The sequence below is a fragment of the Spodoptera frugiperda genome, chromosome 11 (assembly GCF_023101765.2).
Source record: "Spodoptera frugiperda isolate SF20-4 chromosome 11, AGI-APGP_CSIRO_Sfru_2.0, whole genome shotgun sequence".
Lineage (NCBI taxonomy): Eukaryota > Metazoa > Arthropoda > Insecta > Lepidoptera > Noctuidae > Spodoptera > Spodoptera frugiperda.
This window is the reverse complement of record NC_064222.1, coordinates 1230368-1251803: the sequence shown is the minus strand read 5'-3', so window position 1 is coordinate 1251803 and position 21436 is coordinate 1230368. Positions and strand designations below refer to the sequence as shown.

Here is a 21436-nt window from a genome sequence, read left to right as displayed (position 1 = left end):
ATTTAGATTCTGGTAATGCTTTCAATATGTGCTAGTTTTAATGTTATTGTGTTGAAAAAGTATTGACGTTGTCAAGGTTCTCTGATTTTAATCATCTTAGTTGTAAGATCCACTGAACGTAGTGAAAGGGAATCGCCTTCCATTTTTTTTACCATCTCCAGGTTTTTTAAGTCAGGTGCTCCGTCAAGCCTTCTCCTAAGTCTGAAAAAAACTATGCCGAAAACCGCATGAAAAACAGTTCAGCCAAAGGCGAGATAATCCAGCACATAAATACATACATTACCAAACTGAGAACTTCCTTTTTTGAAGTCGGTTAATAATGATTTCACGCCAAGTAGCCTTTAACATACAACTTATCTCAGATACCTATACATATAAAGGACCAACCATACAAGATACACACACAGGTATATATTTAGGCAAAACAGAAGCAAACACTGTAAATATACCAACATAATATTTAGCGGGAGATTCGCTTCGGAAGCTCGGAAATGCACCGAACGGGCGACGATAAGGGGTTATCAAAGAATATACGAGCCCTCTCTAGCTGAAGATGTTGCGACGCAGAGTAAATTAACTGGGGAAAATTGTGTTTTAAGATTATAATATAATAAAGGTGAAAGTTGTTTGTGATTGTTCGTTATTGTATTGTTGATGTAGTACTGTTGTATTGTCGTATCTAAACATAGCATTAATAAGAAGGAATTCTGTTATAAGATACTGAAGTTATCGATATTTTTGATCTATTGCAATAATTCTTGTGTTTATAAACCTTGTTTTTTATTATATAAGCCGGTAAACGAGCAGACGGATCATCTGATGGTAAGCAATCGCCGTCGCCCATGGACACCCGAATCACTAGAGGCGTTACAAGTGTTGTTGGGGAATCGAGGATTGGGAATGAGGGTAATTGGGGTCATTGTGATCATTTTGATGCATATCTCTGGTACCCACGGCTCAAGAATCAAAAAGTATTGATGTAATATGTGATAGAAATAGATTCTATTCTTTAACTCACAAACTGTAGTGACTCGGAAATATTTCCACCAAGTCAAAACTGCCAGAAAATTCGGTATCATCCATGTACAGAGGAGCATAAACAAAGTGTAAAACTCAAATCCTCGGTGCAGACGGCAAAACTGAAACATCTTAGCATAATTAGCCAAAAAGGGGCCGTTTATAGCTAATATTAGTTGTAGGGATTAATACGAACGGGTTACAGAGCTGTGCAGTAACTGCTAACTGCTATTAGCATAAGTCACTTGGAATACGATGTATTTAGTGCAGTTTTTGTTGGTTATAGCCATGTTTTAATGGAGATTCTCTTTTATTTTGAGATTTTATGATGTTGTCTTTGTATTATTGTTTGGGGGTTTAGAATAGGAGAAGGAAGATGTAGTGGATGGTATTTAATAAGGTGTTTCGTAGAGTTTAGTAAAGTACAGAATGATACTATTAAGATTGGTATAATGAACTCTAAAATCTACATTCAGAATCAGTAGTTAAATAAGAGTACTGATCTCATTTCTTATTCGATATCAGACAAAGAAGTTTATAACAATCTTCGCCAACATTAATGGTTTGCTTTTTGCTTCCCCTAACTGAATAAAAATTAAATCAATCCTCTAACCTACTTATCATAAACTTGGAAACAATTTTGATACTCGGTCGGCGCTCAATCGAAACGCTTAATTGAAAGTCATCGACTCGTATAATACTCGTCTTAGGGACGAAGCCGCAGTACGTATCGGTACGTATAAATTCTAATGCAGAAATCCAAAAACATTACAAAAGCCACCCCCTTGAATCTCCCGTCTGGATGGTGGATGCGGGCAAATCTTCGAATTAATTTTACTGCCGAAATATGCAAATTTGGAGATATAGAAGCCTAATAACATGTACAAAAGAGTGGTGACTCCGAGCGCGAAACACTTAGATTATGTTGTGGTGGGTGTCTTGTCAGCTTTGTGCCTAAGTGGAGCTCGCTTCTGTGAGGTTCATTTTGATTTTTAACTATTTGCGTATAAAGCGATAAAATGGCTAACTTCACATGGGAAGATGAACTATAGAAACCACTGCATGTGAAGAGTGAGTCCTCACACATTTGTCAAAGGATTAACTGATCAAATTGGGCATGATCTGTAGAATATGACTGTCATTATCGAACGAATAGTAATTAGCATCAAACTAACTCAATACAAAAAGTTACAGTCATGTAATTTTTTGTTCAAAAGACAGTCCAGTCTACAAGTTGTCATCCGGCTAATAATCTATGCCTTAATCGTTACCTCAGGCTAACATTATAGCCGCTTCGAGGAGCTTAATAGGTTACAAAATTTACCGTGATAGTAGAAAATACACGATGCTTACGTGCCAGCTTTCTCGGGAACTTATCAGGCTTTATTAGATTTCAGGTGTTTAGTTTCTTCACTAGACGCGGTTAAGCCTTCATTTTATAGTTGAAATTTGTTGCACTATATTGGCCTTTGTTTAAAACTTTGTTGGACGCGGATTTTATGGGGTGGAGGTTAGATTTTGTTGTGTTGATTTGCTGTAGGGGGTTCGATGCGGTTCTTATAGCAATTAATTAGTTAATTTGACTCTTAATTTACTTTATTGTGTTTAAAAAACGCTGATCTGCTGATGAGTACAGACTTCTTGTCATTAATCAAAGGTGTGAAAGGAAGGTCACACGAAAGTTTAGAAGCTACTTACTTGCACAGTACGGTCTGGTTGCCGGAATCGAAGAGTCCACCTCGGCCCCACCTTGAAGGCAGTTCAGCAATGGTCACACCTCGGGATCCCCAAACGCAGATACGACTTCCACAGCCACTGCTCATAATCCTCTCCACTTCAAATGCGGGTGGGAATAGGAAGTGCAGTTTCTGGAAAGAAGAAATGATATTGTTAAGTAAATAAGGACATTTTGGGTTGAGGTTAATTTTAAAAGGTAATTATGCTTTAAAATGAGACGTTAATATGGTAGAACACTGTTTTAGACTAAAAAGTTGTATTCAAGAAACAGAAAAACGAATAATATCCGATTAGCGATATGTATATGTTCGGTTCGGGAACAATTTCAAAGACAAAGAATACAGTGACAAGGAGTATTGTATTTTCCTAACAGTATAACGTACGTTTTAAGCATGCTTTACAAAATTACAAGCAACAACATTTTGTCTTAAACAAGCCATCAAGCGGAACAAGCAGCGCTGAGACTCGATCCCGATTCTATTTCACACTCCGCGATCAAGGCAACTTTTTCAATTTCCTTTAGAAATAAGCGTTGTGCGGACCGCGGGCGGCCGTCAAACGATAAATGATTATAACTATGACGTCAGGGGAAACGAGCCAAGGCGCCGGTGTAATGAGAAATAAAGCGAAAAAATCCGACGAAGCCAGGAAGCTGAGAACGCTTCCTACTTTATTTTTTCTTCTTTTTATTGATTAAAAAACTTTCCTAATCATATTTCTCCTTCGTCTCGGGAGATAGTTAGGTTATCGGCGCTGTTGTGGATTCTCATGTTGATTGCTTTTGTTTTTCATATATTTGGGAGTTCAATTTGACGTTGATTGATGTTGGTTATTCTTTATTTCATTTAGTTCACTAATTAACCCGCTATATTAGCTTAGTTTCATTAAGTTTTAGGACACAATAAACCTAAATCAATGCACAACGAAGCGCGCCATCCAAACCAGATATTAATAGTGTAATCGCGATACTAACTATTGCACAGTTTCCACTACATTAACCGCCACGCAAACTTGCCAAGCACAGTCCCTGTTACAAACTGTTCAATGTACTATAATGGTCTATTAATATTCGGGTGGTCAAAGGATTGTCATTGGCGTTGAATTTCAATCTTTGTTCAGTTGATGGAGCGTGCTTTCTGTTTATACTAGTTGTGTTTCTATGGAATAACATAAGTATACTATTGTTATATCATATTAAATGCTTGGTTTCATATAAAATAACATAACTCCAGCTTTATGTAATTCTAAATACATAGGTACCTATACAGCAAATGAATACATACAAAGATATACCACAGAAATATTTCTCCACCAAATACAATAGACGTTCACCCTCTTTAGCCATTATTTAAAACATTGAAAAACCCAAACGGCCACAGTGCATTAGCGGGTGATTATCGAAAAGAATCAAAGTGGGTTAACCCTACCGAACGGAACCCGGAACGTTTTGACCCACGCGGTAACGTAAAGTTGGGGTGCAAGTGTCAGGGTATTGGCTCATATCTATTTCTTGCGTAGAGGAATAATTTAAATTCGATAACTTCATTGTAACGGTTTGGAAATATGAAAACAAGATTCATTTTTAAACCACTTTTAATTTAAGCAACAAAATGTATTCCTTGAGTGTCTAACTACATGCTTGAAAAAGTACAGAACCTTAATGACGTGGTTACTAGAATCTGTAGTTTAGGCATAATTTCAGGACATTTAGCCATGTACGTAAAAATAGGTGATAATTATAAAATATATCCGTCAACTCTACTCCGGTCTACGTGGAGGACTACGGAGGAGGCCTTTGTTCAACAGTGGACGTCTCTCGGTTGATGATGATGATGATCCGTCCATCACTGTATCCATCTATTGCTGGACTTGTTTTCGCAATAGTACTAAGCTAGATCTTTAGATCTTCGAGGACCCAATTACATTCTTGTATCACACTCTAGCATCAAACCACAAGATGCTTTCTTTAAAAACTCATAGTTTAGCATGCTTACGCATTCCGCACGCTGTCAGTGGCACCCCACCGTGTGACCAACTCGCACGCTGCGGTCACAGCGGGGCGAGCATAAATTCAGACGACGAAAACCTCCGACAGTTCCGAAGCGTAGCCTACGCGACGCGATAATGGCTTCGAATTTCACGCCTAAAATATTGCCCGCACACTTTTTCCAAAATAAAGGTATGTTTAAAACATGTCTTAAGCCAAAATGCAGAGTTTATAATCAAGTTAATTGTCATTAAATATCATTACATTGAGAAATTACTGATAACTTATAAAAATATATACAGTACCTACAAACTCACAAAAATGTAAAAATAAGAGCCAGGATTACGGTGGTTACGTATTAAAATTCCTGATAGGTACACACACAGCTAAGCCGTGTACAATTAAGCGAAGGTGGTCTAAAGGGGCACTGGGCGGCGGCGGCGGGGTTATTCGCCATATTTAATAAAAATAATAATATTATGAGAAAAAAATTAAATTATTCAACCCGCGTACGTCCGTGTATCGCGATCGGTGTCCCAGGCAGATATGTATAAATTTTTTTTTTCGCCATTTCATTTTACGTGACCGAGGAGGCTCGCAAAGATTGCCAGTGCGGTGCATGTATTCAAATAATTGTTTGTGTTTTTTCATTTTAATTCTTTCACGGTTGGAATTTTAATGATGCGTTTGTATAAAAGATTGGAGGATGCTAAGCGTTTATATAAAATTTTCGCAGCAGGATTAAAAAGGAAAATCGCCTTTGGATTAAGAGCGGCGGTCAGTTTTTATAGGTACGAGATTCGTGTTTTAGTTTATCTTTTTGCGATTTTTTGTTAATCATTTACGTTGGATACGAAATGGGATTAAAATACAATATTTTTTGTATAATACATTATTCTTAGTAATGGTAAATACTTTTTATTGAAATTGTAACTTACTATAGGCTCTTCATTTTATGTGTGCTTTAAACGATTATGTTTTCTGGCAAAATATCGAATTCTTGAAAATAAGAAAAACAAAACTTGAATACTACTGAAACCTTTTATAACTGTAAAATTTGATATTACTTTTAAACGGCGACCGTTTCATTGACTACTGGCGTCTATCATGGGCTCTCATGTGGCTGGAAAATCCACCTTTGTTTACAAATATTAAAACAGTTATACTTCTAGCAAATCCCTTTATGTAATAAAAATGACTAAATTACGAATCCAAGATCACCATTACCGCAGTTTCCAATCACAATCCCATCTTTAATACGTTATCACGATCCCAAACCAATTTTTTTACCTCCGACGTAAAATTCCAAACTCTTGCACTAACAACCTATTAGGGCAGTGCCATTATTAAAAGGATGCACCCTAACTTCGTCCATAAACCGATCCGAGTTCGCCGTTACTAACTATGAATTAAATACTGTAAGTCGACACGTTATTAAAGTTTGTACCGCTACCCGACGCTAGATGGCGTTAGGTGTCGTAAAGTGGTATAAGGAAAACTGTTGGAATTTACGTTTGAAATTATGTATTGTATTAGTATAGGTTTTGTGTATGAGGTACTAATAATGTAAAAAATCATGGTGACTGATAGTTTAACAAGTTTTTTATTTAGCCACGCGTTTAATACGTGAGTTTATCAATAAATATTCATCAAATAGTGTGTCACATTCTCCACACTTATACAAGAATGCAATTAAAACAATTTTTCACACGAATCGAAGCTACGAAGTTTTGTGTGTAGCTACGATTGCTACGGCGTAGACTTCGTAGCATTACTGTAGCGGCTACACAAAATCGTAGCACCTACGTAGCAACATTTCAAAATATTGGACCTGACCCGTTCAAACTCCTTTATCAATGAAACAGTATTTTTATTTAGATAGTAAATATAAAAGCAACCTTTGTGAACATCTACAAACTACAAAATGACCCTTGACATTAGACTAACGGCTTTAAGGTTCAAAGTAACTTTGTATCTTAAGCTTTTCAATGCTCATTACACTACTGAAAGTAAGCAAGGCTGTGCTTCTAGGAGAAAAAGGTGTCAAGATAGATTTAATTAGAGCAGTCCTATAGAACGGACGATCTAAGCTGTCATTGGTTGGTTACGGAAGTGGGAGAACGTCATTAAGGATAGGTCTTGTGAGGCTCCTAAAGGAATAGTGAAGACAGTTTAATAGATCATTCAAGTAACACTTTACAATGTTTTTTTTTCATGGTATAAGCCGGTAAACGAGCAGATGGATCGCCTGATGGTAAGCAAACCGGGCCGCCATAGACACACGAAACACATTCGGATTTGGGGATTGGGTAGGGGAGTGATTGGGCCTCACTCATACTACGCAAGCGTTGTTTCACGTCGGTCTTCTGTAAGACCGTGGTATCAATCCGGTCGAGCCGGTATATTCATGCCGAAGCATGGCTCTCCCACACTCAATATAAGTTAAGTTACCAAAATGTGGATTCATAAAGAGCACCTTCACAAAAATGACAAAGGAAAAATTCGCAACCCCCATTAGCGGCTTCTTCCCAAGTTCTAAGGTCCACCTGTCCTAAAAACACCAGGGTGCGACATCGAACCGCGAATAGTTACAAAACTCCCGACATAAATCAGCCAACTCCGGCGTTACGTACTCTCTTCAGGACCATTAGCATTTTTTATGCATAGGAATCGATCCAGCGACCGGCTAATGCCTCCCACGATACATTAATATCTTAGTTTTTATGACTCTTCTGCAACAATTCGTCTCGTATCGTGGTATATAACCACCTTCAATTTGACATGGGAAATCCAACTTTGGAGCCAATCTTTAAGGTGTGAATTTCTTTGTCGATGTGACGGCGGCATGTGGATTTGCTCGCGGATTAAGTCGCGTTTACAGTTTAGCTCAAAAGTTACGCTATAATTGTGAAGTGTACAAATATTTGGACTAAGATTGGATTAAGGTGAGTTCGAGATGGTGATTTTAAGATGCGACAGAGATTTTTAGAAAATACTTCGTTATTGTTTGTAATTTAACCTGTAAATAATCTTATTTCTACATCTCGCCCTCTCACCTCACACATACGACATACATTAATACATACATACATAACCTCACGCCTGTCTCCTATTGAGGTAGGCAGAGATAATGAAACGCCAATTGCTACGATTCTTACATACCTCTTTCGCTTCATCAACAGTCATCAGTCTTTTCATGCATGCTCGTCGATTAAAATGATAATGATTTAATTACCTATTATAAAATATCAATAAGAAGTAGTTTTAACGGTTAACTTCGGACGTACAGTAATACAAAAATGACCCACGTTAATAAGATAGTTGTAGTAGTATATTTTTAGTGTTCGCTACATAATATCAGAAAAGTGAGACAAAAAGTTCATGAACACACCTTTATCAGGATCCGAGTTGATAATAGGTGGATCTGGCGATTTCCTTAACGCCGCCATTTTTCTTTCACGGCCACTTTGAGATTAAAAGTTTGGAAAATGAAACGTTCGGCGCTACTTCGCTATTTTTAACGTATCGGGGCATCGGGCATATTAAAAAGTTTCAGAGTTTAAAATATCTATATTTTTTTCTCTTTGAAAGATTTCATGGAGATTCTGGGAGTCTTTAAAGCCATTTGGCGATATTATGTGTCATAGAATATGTCTATATTTTAGTTTTGATTGAGTATTTCTTTGTGGTGTTTCATTTCCAAAAGACTTTCCTTGCTAAAATAACGAATGCTTTAAGACTTCAAGATTGACACGTCTAAGAAATTATCAGGTATAACATTGTCAAGAGTTACATTTAAAGCCCCATGTATAATTTTTCCTCTTCTATCATTTTCAACACAAGTAATAAGAAAAAATAAACCATCTTTTCAATGCACTAACGTACATTTCCTTATCCATAATTTAGCCCTGATCATCCATTTGCCTTTAAAGCAAAAATATGAGCGATATTATGTTAATACACAATACACCACGTTCCACGCTGGCGGACCGCCAAGCAACGTTATCGGGAGCGTCCTCTGAATATTATGGCCAATACTTTAGCGAAGATTAAAAACTTATTTAGCTATTCTAATATGGGTGGGTGTTTTGTCAATTTTTGGGTGAATAAGGAGTTATGAGGTTTACCTCCTCTTATTCATCATCATCATCTTAGTCATCTTAATGACATAATAACGCCATGTTCCTAAAGTAAAATTGTCTTAAAGATACAGGTTGTCGGTGTATATTCAAAAAAAGGAAGATCTCATAGGTTGTCCAATGAAATAATAGTTTTTTTCTTTAGTCTGTATATACGTCCGTTTCTTTCGTGTTTCAACTTGCTTACATGTTTTGAAATAATTAGTGTAAAACTGTTAAGCACTTGTTTAATTGGACCTTGAATGACCAGATCACAAAAACTACTCTAGGGATTAATACTCTTCGGAGCTGCGGACTACCTAGCCAATACTTTGCCGGGTCTCCGGCTCGAAAAGCAGGAATAGGAACGGGGTGGTTTTTTGACAGTAAGAGTCTGTCACCCCTCTCGCCTCGCACAAGGCAGAAGAAGTCACTGGATGATTTTCTTCCCTTAGGGATTAATACTCAAACAAAAACCACCACTTTTAACAAAGATCATTTTGTGATGATCATCCTATGATTAAAATATTTTTGCCTCCCACTCAGGGATTGGGTATCAAAATTATCTCATCATACAGTTAATACGGCGGTATCTAAGCTGTGCACGAGCACTGGAGCCGATATCCTGGCACGCAGCCATTTTGTCGTACACAAACCTAACATAATGCTGACGTACTGGTCCTAGGAATCTGTAGCGGTGTTTTGATTTTAAGTAGTATGTGCATAGATTTAGGTTTAAAATTGATTGTTGTGGATTGGTTAGGGAGGTTACTTATGTCTTTTTTGGTATGGTAAAGTCCAGTTTTGAACATATAATATGTATGTTGACTTTTTAAACTGCTTCGAAAAAATAATTAATGCATTTTTATTTTGACGTCATATCAGCACAATTTATTTTGACGTCACATCGTGGTGTTTTACAAAAATACGAGTAGGTACACACAGAGATTGATACGGCACACGAAATATTTAAGAGATTTCATCTTGAATATTTTTAATAAGGCTTTCGAAGTCAATTTGGAGTCAGTAAAAGAGCGAGACATCTTAAAACAAAACGCCATTAACTGCCAAACAATACAGGGCAACAACATTTTCCGCCAACTTGAACATGGGATATTATTTTTAATATCAAAAAAATAAACGTTGAACGGTTCGCGAAATCGTTTCGGCCATCTTTCCATTACCGCAAATTACCGGGAGAGGCCAGGCCTAAATAACGTCACGTATTTAATTACGAGCTCTGCGGAGCCTCAAAAGTGACGCTTTTGAATTGAAAGCTAGAGTTTTGGGACACATTGGTAAGGGGCCTGGCCACTGAGTACATTGGAACTTCAAGTCTTCTTGATATTCGGTTAAGTCGGCTAAAGAATCTATCTACTATCATTGTTGTTACTTTACTTTTATCATGTTTTTACTATACGTTACTTTAATTTGAAGTTAAAAGAAATTATAGTTTGGAATTGACCACAGAGTTCCTTCGGTCAGAGCAACAAATTCGGAAGTAGATAACCTGACAGGCAGTTCCATGTTAATTACGTAAAGTCCTAGTCTTGAAATTGATAGGTTTTGTAAGGGAGCTATTTAAAGATGAGATATGTTCAAATATTTACCATTTACACTTAATCGTTACACATCTTCAAGATCCGTGTTTCACAACAGCCGGAGGTCAATCGAGCCGGCCACTCCAATGTTTACTGATAAAAAGAAAACCAATTTGTGTTCCCACCCCAACCGCCCCTACCACAAAGGAGCGCTATCTAGCGATAAATTATCGAAATTATTGCATTAAAAATTCCATCTAGTAAGTCAAAGCGAGCCATTATGGCTGCTCTGTGGGGCTTTTAGAAGAAAAACGTCCTAACTACATTGTTCTTCGTACATTTTGCGACGTTTTAGTTCCGTATATGTAATTTTTCTTGGTAAACGTTATGGGAAACCGTTTTTCTCTCGGAAGAGAGCCGAGATACTTTGATATATTTAGGTTGCTGGTCTACGGTTTTTGTTTTACAATTTAATGAAGGTTTCGAAAGAATTTTTAAATTGTCGGTTGTACGTCGTAGGTTCTGCTTCAATCTCAATTAAAATGAAGTTGAACTCGTTTTATGTTGGATCGCAGATCACAATGTGTTTTCTATTGTGTCTCATATACCGATAGAATAGAGGTATATAGCGTGAAAAATGTCCCTTTTTGGACTTAACCTTTAAAATAGGTATGATTTTAAAAAGGGTTTAGCAATATAGCTTAATAATATGAATGCAGTTGAAGAATAGTAGAAGAAGAGTATGAATGGAGTTTCCTGCTCGTTCTTCTCCATTCGAAACTGCATGAGTTTGGAAAGTGCATCTAGCTTCACTAACGGATCGACTACAGACTATTATTTATTTCTTTATTTGTAGACATTTCAAAAGTACCAATTTATGGTTTAATTAGAATAAATAATTTGATTATGACTTTGAATATCATTGATACGCAACTTAAATTACAACTTTTAGCTCATAACCACTGAAGCAGAAATTCCGAAAAGTCTAAACGAATAATCTAGAATCCTGGTACAAAATCCTGCACCATCGATGCATAACTATGTTGCAACGTAAGCCGTGGGAGGTGCAGCCAATTTCCTGGAGCGGCTCATTCCAGCTAATTTTCATATTAACGAACGTGTCTAGCCTGTCCCGAACGATATGACTTGTCTGCTGTAATAAGCTATTGTTTATTAACTAGTGAGTTTTACTGGTGTACACGTTATTAAGGTATGAAGACTTTTGTAGTGATTTTCTTTTGGACTTTATAGCCTAATAGTATGATGTTTTTGTTTGGTCGTATTAATTGGCTTGTTGTTTCGCCTTAATTCCAAAGTTAAAATAATTGATAAATGTTACCCTTCGTGTTTTAATTAGTGGCCTGATTTCAAGTTTTTTTTCTTTTTTTATGGAATATGGGGAAGCGATCAGCGCCGCCCATGGACACCACCAGAGGAGTTACGGGTGCGTTGCTGGCCTTTAAGGTAAGTAGGCGGTAAGTAGTTATGACATGCTTACCGCCATATTCAGAGACATTTTGTTTTCGGAACAGATTCGCTACTAAGGAATAGTTTAAGTAATCATTAAATGAGTCTGAGTACAACGGTTAACTATGTAACAGTTACCTCAGGGTCATTAGTTACTAATGCCACGACATTATAAAAAAATGTTAAATTTTCTTTCAGACAATAACACAAGTTAAATTTATGTTCTGTAAAATAATTATCTGACCGCTAAAACCTGTTTATTCTCACCTTCCCTTACTTGACCAAGAGCCCAATTTATTTCAATGTCCTATGAAGACCAGGCGAATAATTTAATTTAGAACAAGAACGCCGGCAACTGCCGAACTCAGCCGATGATGTACTTCAATATTGCACGCCCTGTTAATATACATTTTGCACGGGCCATCGTTTGCTAAAGGTAACTTGGAAACTGGAAATATATAAATGAAATTTGTTGATGTGGCGTTACCTAAGTATGTATTCATTTTTTTTTCTGGGAACCTGACAATAGGAATAGGGTAGAAGACAAATTTTTGTTTTAATGTTCGTCTTGCAGATTTTTTTATAACATTAGACGCGCGTTTTTCATTATTTAACTGACGGATTAAATAGATTTTTAATTTTCATATTATCTCATCATCATCCCTATGAAACTCGATACACTTAGTTTTGATTTTTAATAATTGTCACTTAATCACGTTTAACCTGTTTTTGTATGATTTGGATTAGCACACATCTAGGTTTATTTGTCACAGTAAAAAAGTGCGATATTAGTGCCACATAAAGCCAAGTACATACAATACATTAAAATAGAATTACCACTAAATACATTCGCACAAAACACTTCGCACGATTGGTTTCTAATTTCCAACAGATCTTTCATAAAAATAAAATCGCTAGCGACTAATAAACACTCCCCGCTAATTCATCATTGTTTTTCACTAATAAAAACACGACAAAAACACATCTTTTTCTTCCCATCTCCCCCCCGAGGGAGGCGACACCTACAGGTTGAAATGTTGATGAAAAAGTTGTCCATTCGTCTGTCGGTTGAAGATTTGCCTGTTTGTAAATTATGAATTTAAGTTTAATGATATATGCTAGAAGGTTGATTTAAAAATGGACGACATAGCAACTAATAAGGGTCAGTTTTACAGTTCTCGTCTAAGTATTTGATGACATATATTTAGTTAATACTACATATAAGTTATGGTTTCGTCTTTTACTACTACTTTACACTTTACACCTTATATTTTTTAAGAAGTGTTAGTCTTGCTTAACCTCTCAAGTATCTTATGCACGGCAAATATGAATACTTAGTAATATGAGCACTTATCAACGACTTAAAAATCGTATTTATTTAAAAAACATAAGAAGCGAACCCGCGACAAAGCACTAGCGGTTAATAACGGCCTCGGTTCCTCGCACTCGTATAGATTGAGAATATTTTAAAGTGATGTGCTCGTAGCAAATAATGAAATTATGCCGGGAGGGGAGAGTGGGGGCGAGAGGGCCCATCTTTCGCTTTTTCCTTCTTTTGTTTGTTTATTCGTTATTTATCGGTAGATCGAGGAGCCACGTTATAGATTAACATCAAAGGCATTTTACGGCGTATACGATCTCGTTAAAATTGAATGGGCTCCCGTAATGAGGGGGAATCGGTGTTCGGATCAGGTATATTTTTCAAGTTTTTAATAAACTTGAAAGACTTTGAAATGTTCGTGAGTGTTAACGTCTCAATTTCGTTTTGTTTCAAGGTCATAGTCAACATATTGACATTAGAACATTAGTCTTTTATTTAATTGCGAATCATTAAGCATATGAGTATTAATTAAATCGACAAAGAAAATAGAATTAAAATAGAACATTACCGTTAATACCCTTTGCAATCAGCGAATCCACATAAAATTCTTCCACACACATAAATACAATAGCAAAGAAAATGTGATCAAAATCGTCCGCAGACCACCCGAACAGTCGTTATCGTGCTTATTGTTGTTTTTAATGAAATGTGACCGAGATGATGGCCGCCGAAGCTTTGTCCGTCGGATCGGTGTCCATTATCCCCCTTTTCCCTCTTAATATCCTGAAGGACCCGCAATAAAATTTGCTTCGCTATTCGGACGAGGTTGCGTGAAACTGATCGTGTGACAACTTTACAATGGTAGATAAAGTTTGTGATGCGTTTTATGTTTGGCCTTATTGGGATTGGTCTGTTTTTGGGATAAGGGACTGGTCATAGAAGTAATTACTTCGCCGGACTGTCAGTAGTGTTGTAGGTACATCGTTAATGATACATGTCGCGTAGGTAGATATCTCCGTATTGCACAAAATATGTTACAAACGCTAATACGAATCCAATTCAAACAAAAAGTTCGAAACAACTACCCCAAATCTGTTTTCGACTATCGAAAAAAGGCGATGCAAATTTAAGGGATGGCGACCGAAAAAACACGCAAAGGAAATTAATAAAACACCCACTAAAGCGAAAACAGGCGGAAAAATAGAGGCGAGGGACGAATAGAGGAAAAAAAATTGTCGACCAGCAACGTGCTCTTCATTAAGGCGGAATGGAAACACCGGATGAATTGATCAATCAGAAATTTTATGGCCGAGAATCACTCAACGGAAAATAATTCCCGGGCCGTTTCGTGCTTGGCTCATCGCCGCTGTTTTAATTTCGCCCTCTTGGGGAGATCGAGTGTCATCCAATCTATCTGACGACTTGAAAAAAAAAATGCCATCATCACCCCGCCCTCCCCTTTCGTGGAGTGTCTTAAAGACCAGCGGGCGATTATGTCCCTGGGAGCTTAATATCGATTGTATAATATAGTCACTTATCCTCGACACGACACGACATTAGAATTTCATTGATGAACAACCTTGAACGAACAAGTACGAAGTTTTTGTACGGTCTTCATTTACCATTTTATTAATATAGAATTTCCTTTTAAACTATACCGAATGCTATGGTGATGAGGAACTAATCAATCTTAATAATAGTTAACAAATTATTCACAACTCCCAAACACCAATGTATCGATATTTTGATTAATTTGAACAAGTAAGACGACTAATCGCGCCCCATCACCGTCGTAATATCGCATTCTGTTTGCAATCACTAATTAATCAAGATCAAACGGAAATAACAATCGCTTACACATTCATCATCCAGACAGACAGACATCTTATATTTTATGGAAGAAAAAACACGTTCCTGGATTTTAGGAAGATTGTTATTGTAAACTTGAGATAATATTCGTGAAACGTTTAAACGATAATGTCAAACAAATGATTGATTCATTAGACACTATTGTAAACCATGTCCATAACAGACTAGCAATAAAAAAGAAAAGTAAAGATGATGCAAAGAATATACCAAGAAACCATACAACAATCTTCGGATTCGGTCCTCTAAAAATATATTATTTATCAGCTTTAACAAGCTGAACAAAAAACGAAGCGTCAGCTGCCTCCGATTATTAAAAAAAAAACATCGTCCATCGCTTATTATCCGAAAATTTGAAAGATAATTTTCCAAAGGAAAGATGGTAAGGCATTAAAATAGCAATCAAACTGGCAATTTTGGGGTGAAGTGTACGAATTCAAAAAAAGTACTGCGTACCGATTTGTGATGCAAACCTGCTAAGATGGCGGCCCATATCAGATTTGAATAAAGATCTGCTGTGGACAGGGACTCGTTCCGAATTCGTGAATAATTGAAAGGCCGTTTCTTTATATTGAATTTGTTTTTTTGACGGTCAATTTGTTATGCGGCTTGTACGGGACTGGGGAAATTAGAGAACATTTTACGTAAATATTTTGGAGATAAAATAATTTTATGGAATGCTAGTAATTTTAGAAATGTCTCAATTGGTTTGCACTAGATAATATTATAAGCTATTTTTCATTTAATGTTTTAGAAAACTCAATTATATTGTGCCTGATCGATTTCGAATGGTAACTACAAGCCTTCAAATCTACCATAGATACCAAACAGTAAGCCTGTCAAACAATTGATTTCCCTATCCTCAGGGCTCTGAAGAGTGCAATATCTACAGCACGCGCGAGTTGCAATCTTAAAAAATAATAGCCATTAAACATCACCCCATGATCAAGGTTTACAGGGACTCGAACGATCAGCCCTGAAGCCATCTTCATTAATGAAAACCATAAAAGTGGGGTTCCGTAGTCGAGGTCCGTAGCGTAAAAATTCGCGTCAAACGGCCAACGCCTTATTAAACCCTCAGGGGACACAGGTGGGGATGAAAAAAAATTATAGTATTTAACGATATTAAGTTATTGAAGTTAGATTGGTAGCGTAATTGGTTTGGGAGGTTCGGATCAATTTTATGGATCGTCTTTGGAGTTTTTTTACAATATTATTTGAGCATATTTATCTTTTCTGACTTAAATGTTGAATACACCGAACAAATAAACTATCACAATAGGAACTAAAAATAAATTTTATTAAAAAATCAAAATGAGTAACATTGAAAAATTCGCGATCCGATATTATAATGATACAGGGAACGTTCGCATCGTTATTAAAACATACAAGTGGCTTATTAGTGACGAACATGTTTCAAATGAGGGTAGGCCAATGCGAAAAAATTGTCGGGTAGGTAGATAATAAAGGTTCGCGAGTCCCATTAGTAAGCTACAAGGTTCGTCTCTACTGACGTGTAGAAAGACATTGTTGCTATTACGTAAGTCGAGTTCTCATTTGCTATTGCTATTCTCATCATTTTTTCGACAAAACAGAAGGGAATGTTATTAATTTATGTCGATCATTTATGATAGATAACGAGGCATATTTTTTTTTTGTGTCTAGCAAAAGTAACTATGCTGTTTCTTAGCTGGGTATTTAATGAAAAGTCTGTCATGGCATCCGAAAATACTCTCTATCACTTCACGTAATCAGACGAAAGCCAAAACGTTGTAATTATCCCTATACCCGATACACGTTATCACCGCAACGATACGTAATAAAACCTCAAGTATCATGTTTTTGCGTAACAAGCAGACTAAATTACGACAATTATTCAATGTTACCGTGTTATCGGCAGTTGTAAAATCGGGAGACAGTGGGGGGAGCTCATTAAGGTGAAACACGGGAGGGGGGCAACCTCCACGATTTTGATAATGTCGCCGGTATAAAAAGTCCCGGCCAAGTTGAATGATGTATTGGTAGGTTTGCCTGGCTCGGGTCGGATGGGTTCGGTCGCTATCTTACAGGAAAGGTTGGAATTTTCTAGAATTTGCAATTGTTACGTTATCACGGGATCGTGAATGGGGACGCCGAATATGAACAGGGTGATGACGAATGGCGTCTTCGTCTGTTTTATTGCAAGGGAATGGACTGTGAGGCCTAAACATGACCGTAGTCCTTTGTCGAGTAATGGTGACTGGCATTAAAATGTACCAGACCTGAAGAAATCATATTATGTGGCGGAATTGAAACCTGAAAGGAAATCTTATTTTTCAATGACAAACATGTAAAATTACAAATAGATATTTAAAAAAATAATATCTCTTCAACATGGAAGATATAATCAGCTAAACTATAACATCAAAAATACAAGACACATTCCATTCTGGTGTTAATCTCAAAGAATATTCTGACCTAGTGATCGCACATGGAGCCGTCAGTTGGGCAACCCATGTCATAGCATCCGCAACTATGATCAAAGCTTATAATTGACCGGGATCGCTTCTGCATCACTGCCTACAGTACAATGTAAGAGGATTTGAATTAGTAGTATTAACGATTGAGTACTCAAAGGATTTGTTGGTGATAGTGGTGCTAACTTTTGAAAGGGGTTATAGGGATATTTTGATAGTAGAGAATAGGGAAGTAATTGGGATTCAATATAATAATATATGCTACGCTTTTGTCGGTGAAGTTATTGATCGTATAAGTAAAATTAATCGTATACATAAATAACTTGGGATTTTGAGGATCAACAATAAAACAATATTTTTTTTTTTGTAAATAGGCTTCAAAAGAGCACTTTTACACGTTAAAATTATTATAATAAAAATCTAGATGAGATCAGCATTCGTAGCGGACTAATCTGAGAAGAAAATCATTAAACGAAAGAACTGGCAAATATATCTTATGTCCTATTAGTAGTATATAGTGTGTACCTATTTACGATTCCGCAATCACAATTAGGTACATACTATAAGCAGTATAACGCGTTTTTTAAGATCTCTTCTTGGTCTGCTATCCTCACATTTGTAATACAATTTTATTTCCATCTAAGCATTAACCGTTTATTTAATATTTTATACTAGGATTCGCTGTTGAAGTGTCGTCTAAGTGACGAGTGCCTCTCGTGTTTAGACTCCGTTAACACTTGGAGGCTGCCGAGGATTTCCTATTCCCCTTTTAAGTCCACTAGATGATTAGCGGTTCTGTTTTCATGTAAATATTAATATTTTGTTCATTATTTTTGTTTACTGTTCTTTCATGATTTTTGCACTTACACCATCTTAGTGAGAACACATCCATAATGCTCGTACATGATTCTTGTTGACTTGAAGAGTAAGGATGGATTTTCTTGCTCATTCTTCTCCATTTAAAGTTACACTTTCGAACGAGCACCTAGCTTTACTGCCAGACAGACTTGCGGGCAATTCAATATGGCGTTTAAAAATGGCTAATTAAGGATTAATTGAAATAAATGGTTTGACTTTGAAGGACATATTGAGTAAGCGTGTTAATCAATGCTTATTTCATCTCTATGGAAAAGACACATTTATGTAACAATAGGACAGTTACAGGCTCACATGAAGATGACGATAGACTTTATACTTTTTAGTCTTGAGACTTCAAATTAACATTTGAAAGTAATTTAGTCATATTAGGTAAATTATTATCGAGTCTTATGTTTAACAACACAATACGTGTTATTTATAAAAGATTTTCTGTTCACGCTATAAGCTTGTAATCTTTTTTTCAAATTCCTTCTTGACTCCCGATCATCATACCAGCCAACATACTTACTAAAGAATATTCCGTCAATAAAATTACCACTTAAAAAGCCGACTTCCAGAACCAAACATTCTCATCGCGGCCAGAATAAATGCATCGTCATTAGGCAGGGTCGGTTCATTAGTTATTCATCAGGACTCTTCAGCGAAAACGCGCGTTGCCAATTTGCACATATATACAATATTTTTTTAACGAGTCCGTTTCATGCTAGCACGGCGCTATTGAATGTGATATTATTAAGGTCATTTTAGTGGAGTACATAGTATTTTTAGATATATTGTGGAATTGTGACCTAGATTAAATTAGCAAGTTACAAATCACTTTTGTAGATGAATTGACATTTTCTATCAGACAGCTCGAAAAGTAAAAAACGCACAAAAACAATTTTCGTTGGAATAATTTATACAAGTACGTGAAATGTACTTAGGATTCCAGAAATCATTTTCAAAAAACAGTACCAATAAAAACGTATTTTATTAGAAACGTAAACTAATCAGTTGGATTTAAAAAACAACTAGCCCCAAAGTCTCCAAAAATAAAAACAGGGGGCGACAAACGCATGCAGTTTACACAGAATCCATCAAACCATATTTATTTCAGGCCGCATTACAAACAAGGAGCGAAACACGTAAATAAGGACTTGCAAATAAGACGGCGGCCGCCCGGGTCGGATGCGAGGGTATCTAGGAAAAATAAATTAAACAACCACCTTTACCGCGGCAGGGAATTGATCCGGCAGCATTATTGTATCTATAAACATTTCAATTGCGGTGAGACACGCTTATCCTGGGTCCGAACGTCACGGAGGGTCTGTGACGAAGATAATTTTAAAAGGAAAATCCTTCGTTAATATACTTCCTTCAAAGTTTTTCAACGGTACAATTAGATTGAAGTGAGATGACGTATGTGTGATGATAGATGTTATCTATGTGTGAGATATTTTCCGTACTATTATTATAATTTGGGCTATTTTCGGTTTTTCGAAAATTTCTCAGTAGTAGCACGGAGTCTGAAATTGTGTCCAGTATATGGCAATAGGCTCACATTACATGGGACTTATAACACAAATGGTGAAAAGTGGGTGTACATTGTATAGCGGCATTACGTGTCGTAATGAGCACCTCTGCCTACCCCTTCGGGGATAAAAGGCTTGACGTTGCTTTTTTATTATTATAATTATGTCTGTACGTACATAGGTACATTTAAAACACGCCCCAATGAATATACATATAATAAATTATATCCAACATCTCCACACAGTCACATAATCTTGTTAAACACTTATTTATTCTAAAAGATACCGCTAAAATAATTTAGCAACATTTTTGTAAGGTCTTGAGTAGCAAAAGACGTATCTTTCACCCTGAATTTAACAGGGTAAGGGTGCTTTTCCATCAGAGATGTACTATGCAGCTATGCTGCGAGTATATAATAGCTAAGCTGTGAAACTATGTGACCGTTTCCACTGATACTAAGCTAGGTAGCGGTGCGAGTAAATGTGCTATGAAGATGCACCGCACAAGTAGCTGCACGAAGAAGATGCACAACTCGAGTGTGCGATGTGTCGATAGTAGGGAAGCCATCCATAGCACATATCTTTCCATATAAAAAACACATTTTAGTTGAATCCGTTTCCACCAGTGGAAAGTTATAATTATGTACCAATGAATATGATTGCTGGCCAAACGCATCAACAGCAACGTAGCACAGCACATCTGGTGGAAAATCACCCTAAGGCCCAAAAAGCGGGGTTCAAGACAAAATACTCTCCGTTCTTATCCTTCAACAAATAATCTATGTAAGTCCCGTTCTCACGGCCGATATATATGCAGATGGAAATATTACCGACGACGGTGTTAAATAAAACGCGAACACCGGCGCCGGGTCTCTTCAGCAGGATTACTGCCTAGTGATGAAAAAGGGAAAATCATTTATTTTATTACCTGTGGAAAAATAATAAGCCTTCGGAGATGCCGAGGTCAAAATATCTCTGGAATTAGGTGAGGAATTTTAGAATATAATTAGAAGCCTGTTATGTGTGCCGACGAATATATTTTGTTTTTTTATTTGACGGAGAAAATTAGAGAATTTTTCGCCGATGTTTACGAGGTGGCAAATATGAATTTTGGCAGTTTTGTCTCGGATATTTTAATCATTTTTGGCACAAAAATTTTAATCTAACTACAGTAACATTTTTATGAAGGTCAGAAAAATACATATTGAAAGAAAGTCAAGTACAATATGACTCTCTAAAAATAACCTCAATAGAAATGTGAAGATTTCTCCACTCACACCCCTTCCTCAAGGGCTGCCAATCATAATATTCTTTACAAAATTCATCCCTACTGGAATCACCCTTACGAGTATCATACGTTTCAATCAAAATTATACAATATGTATTACGTATAATGTTGCCGCGTTCTTCTTGCAAATTTTGTTGGTATACAGATGATTATCGATTGAGTTGCTCAGTTTACAAGTCGAGGAGGCTGATAATACGATGCCAGGAGCTAACCTAACAGGTAGCGAGGGACTTGTATAGAGAGGGACG

General features: G+C 36.7%; 1 protein-coding gene and 1 long non-coding RNA gene across 2 annotated transcripts in view; both read right to left on the bottom strand.

Moving 5' to 3' along the window:
* LOC126911223 (uncharacterized) overlaps nucleotides 1-21436 on the bottom strand; it is a 170530-nt gene that overhangs the window by 28846 nt on the left and 120248 nt on the right. The gene's annotated exons all lie outside the window — the stretch shown is intronic.
* Nucleotides 1-21436, bottom strand: part of LOC118275097 (nucleoporin 88) — an 87168-nt gene that overhangs the window by 28290 nt on the left and 37442 nt on the right. Inside the window, exon 2 of the mRNA XM_050697014.1 lies at nucleotides 2716-2885. Coding sequence (XP_050552971.1) covers nucleotides 2716-2885 — 170 coding nt within the window. The remainder of the gene's footprint in view (nucleotides 1-2715; nucleotides 2886-21436) is intronic.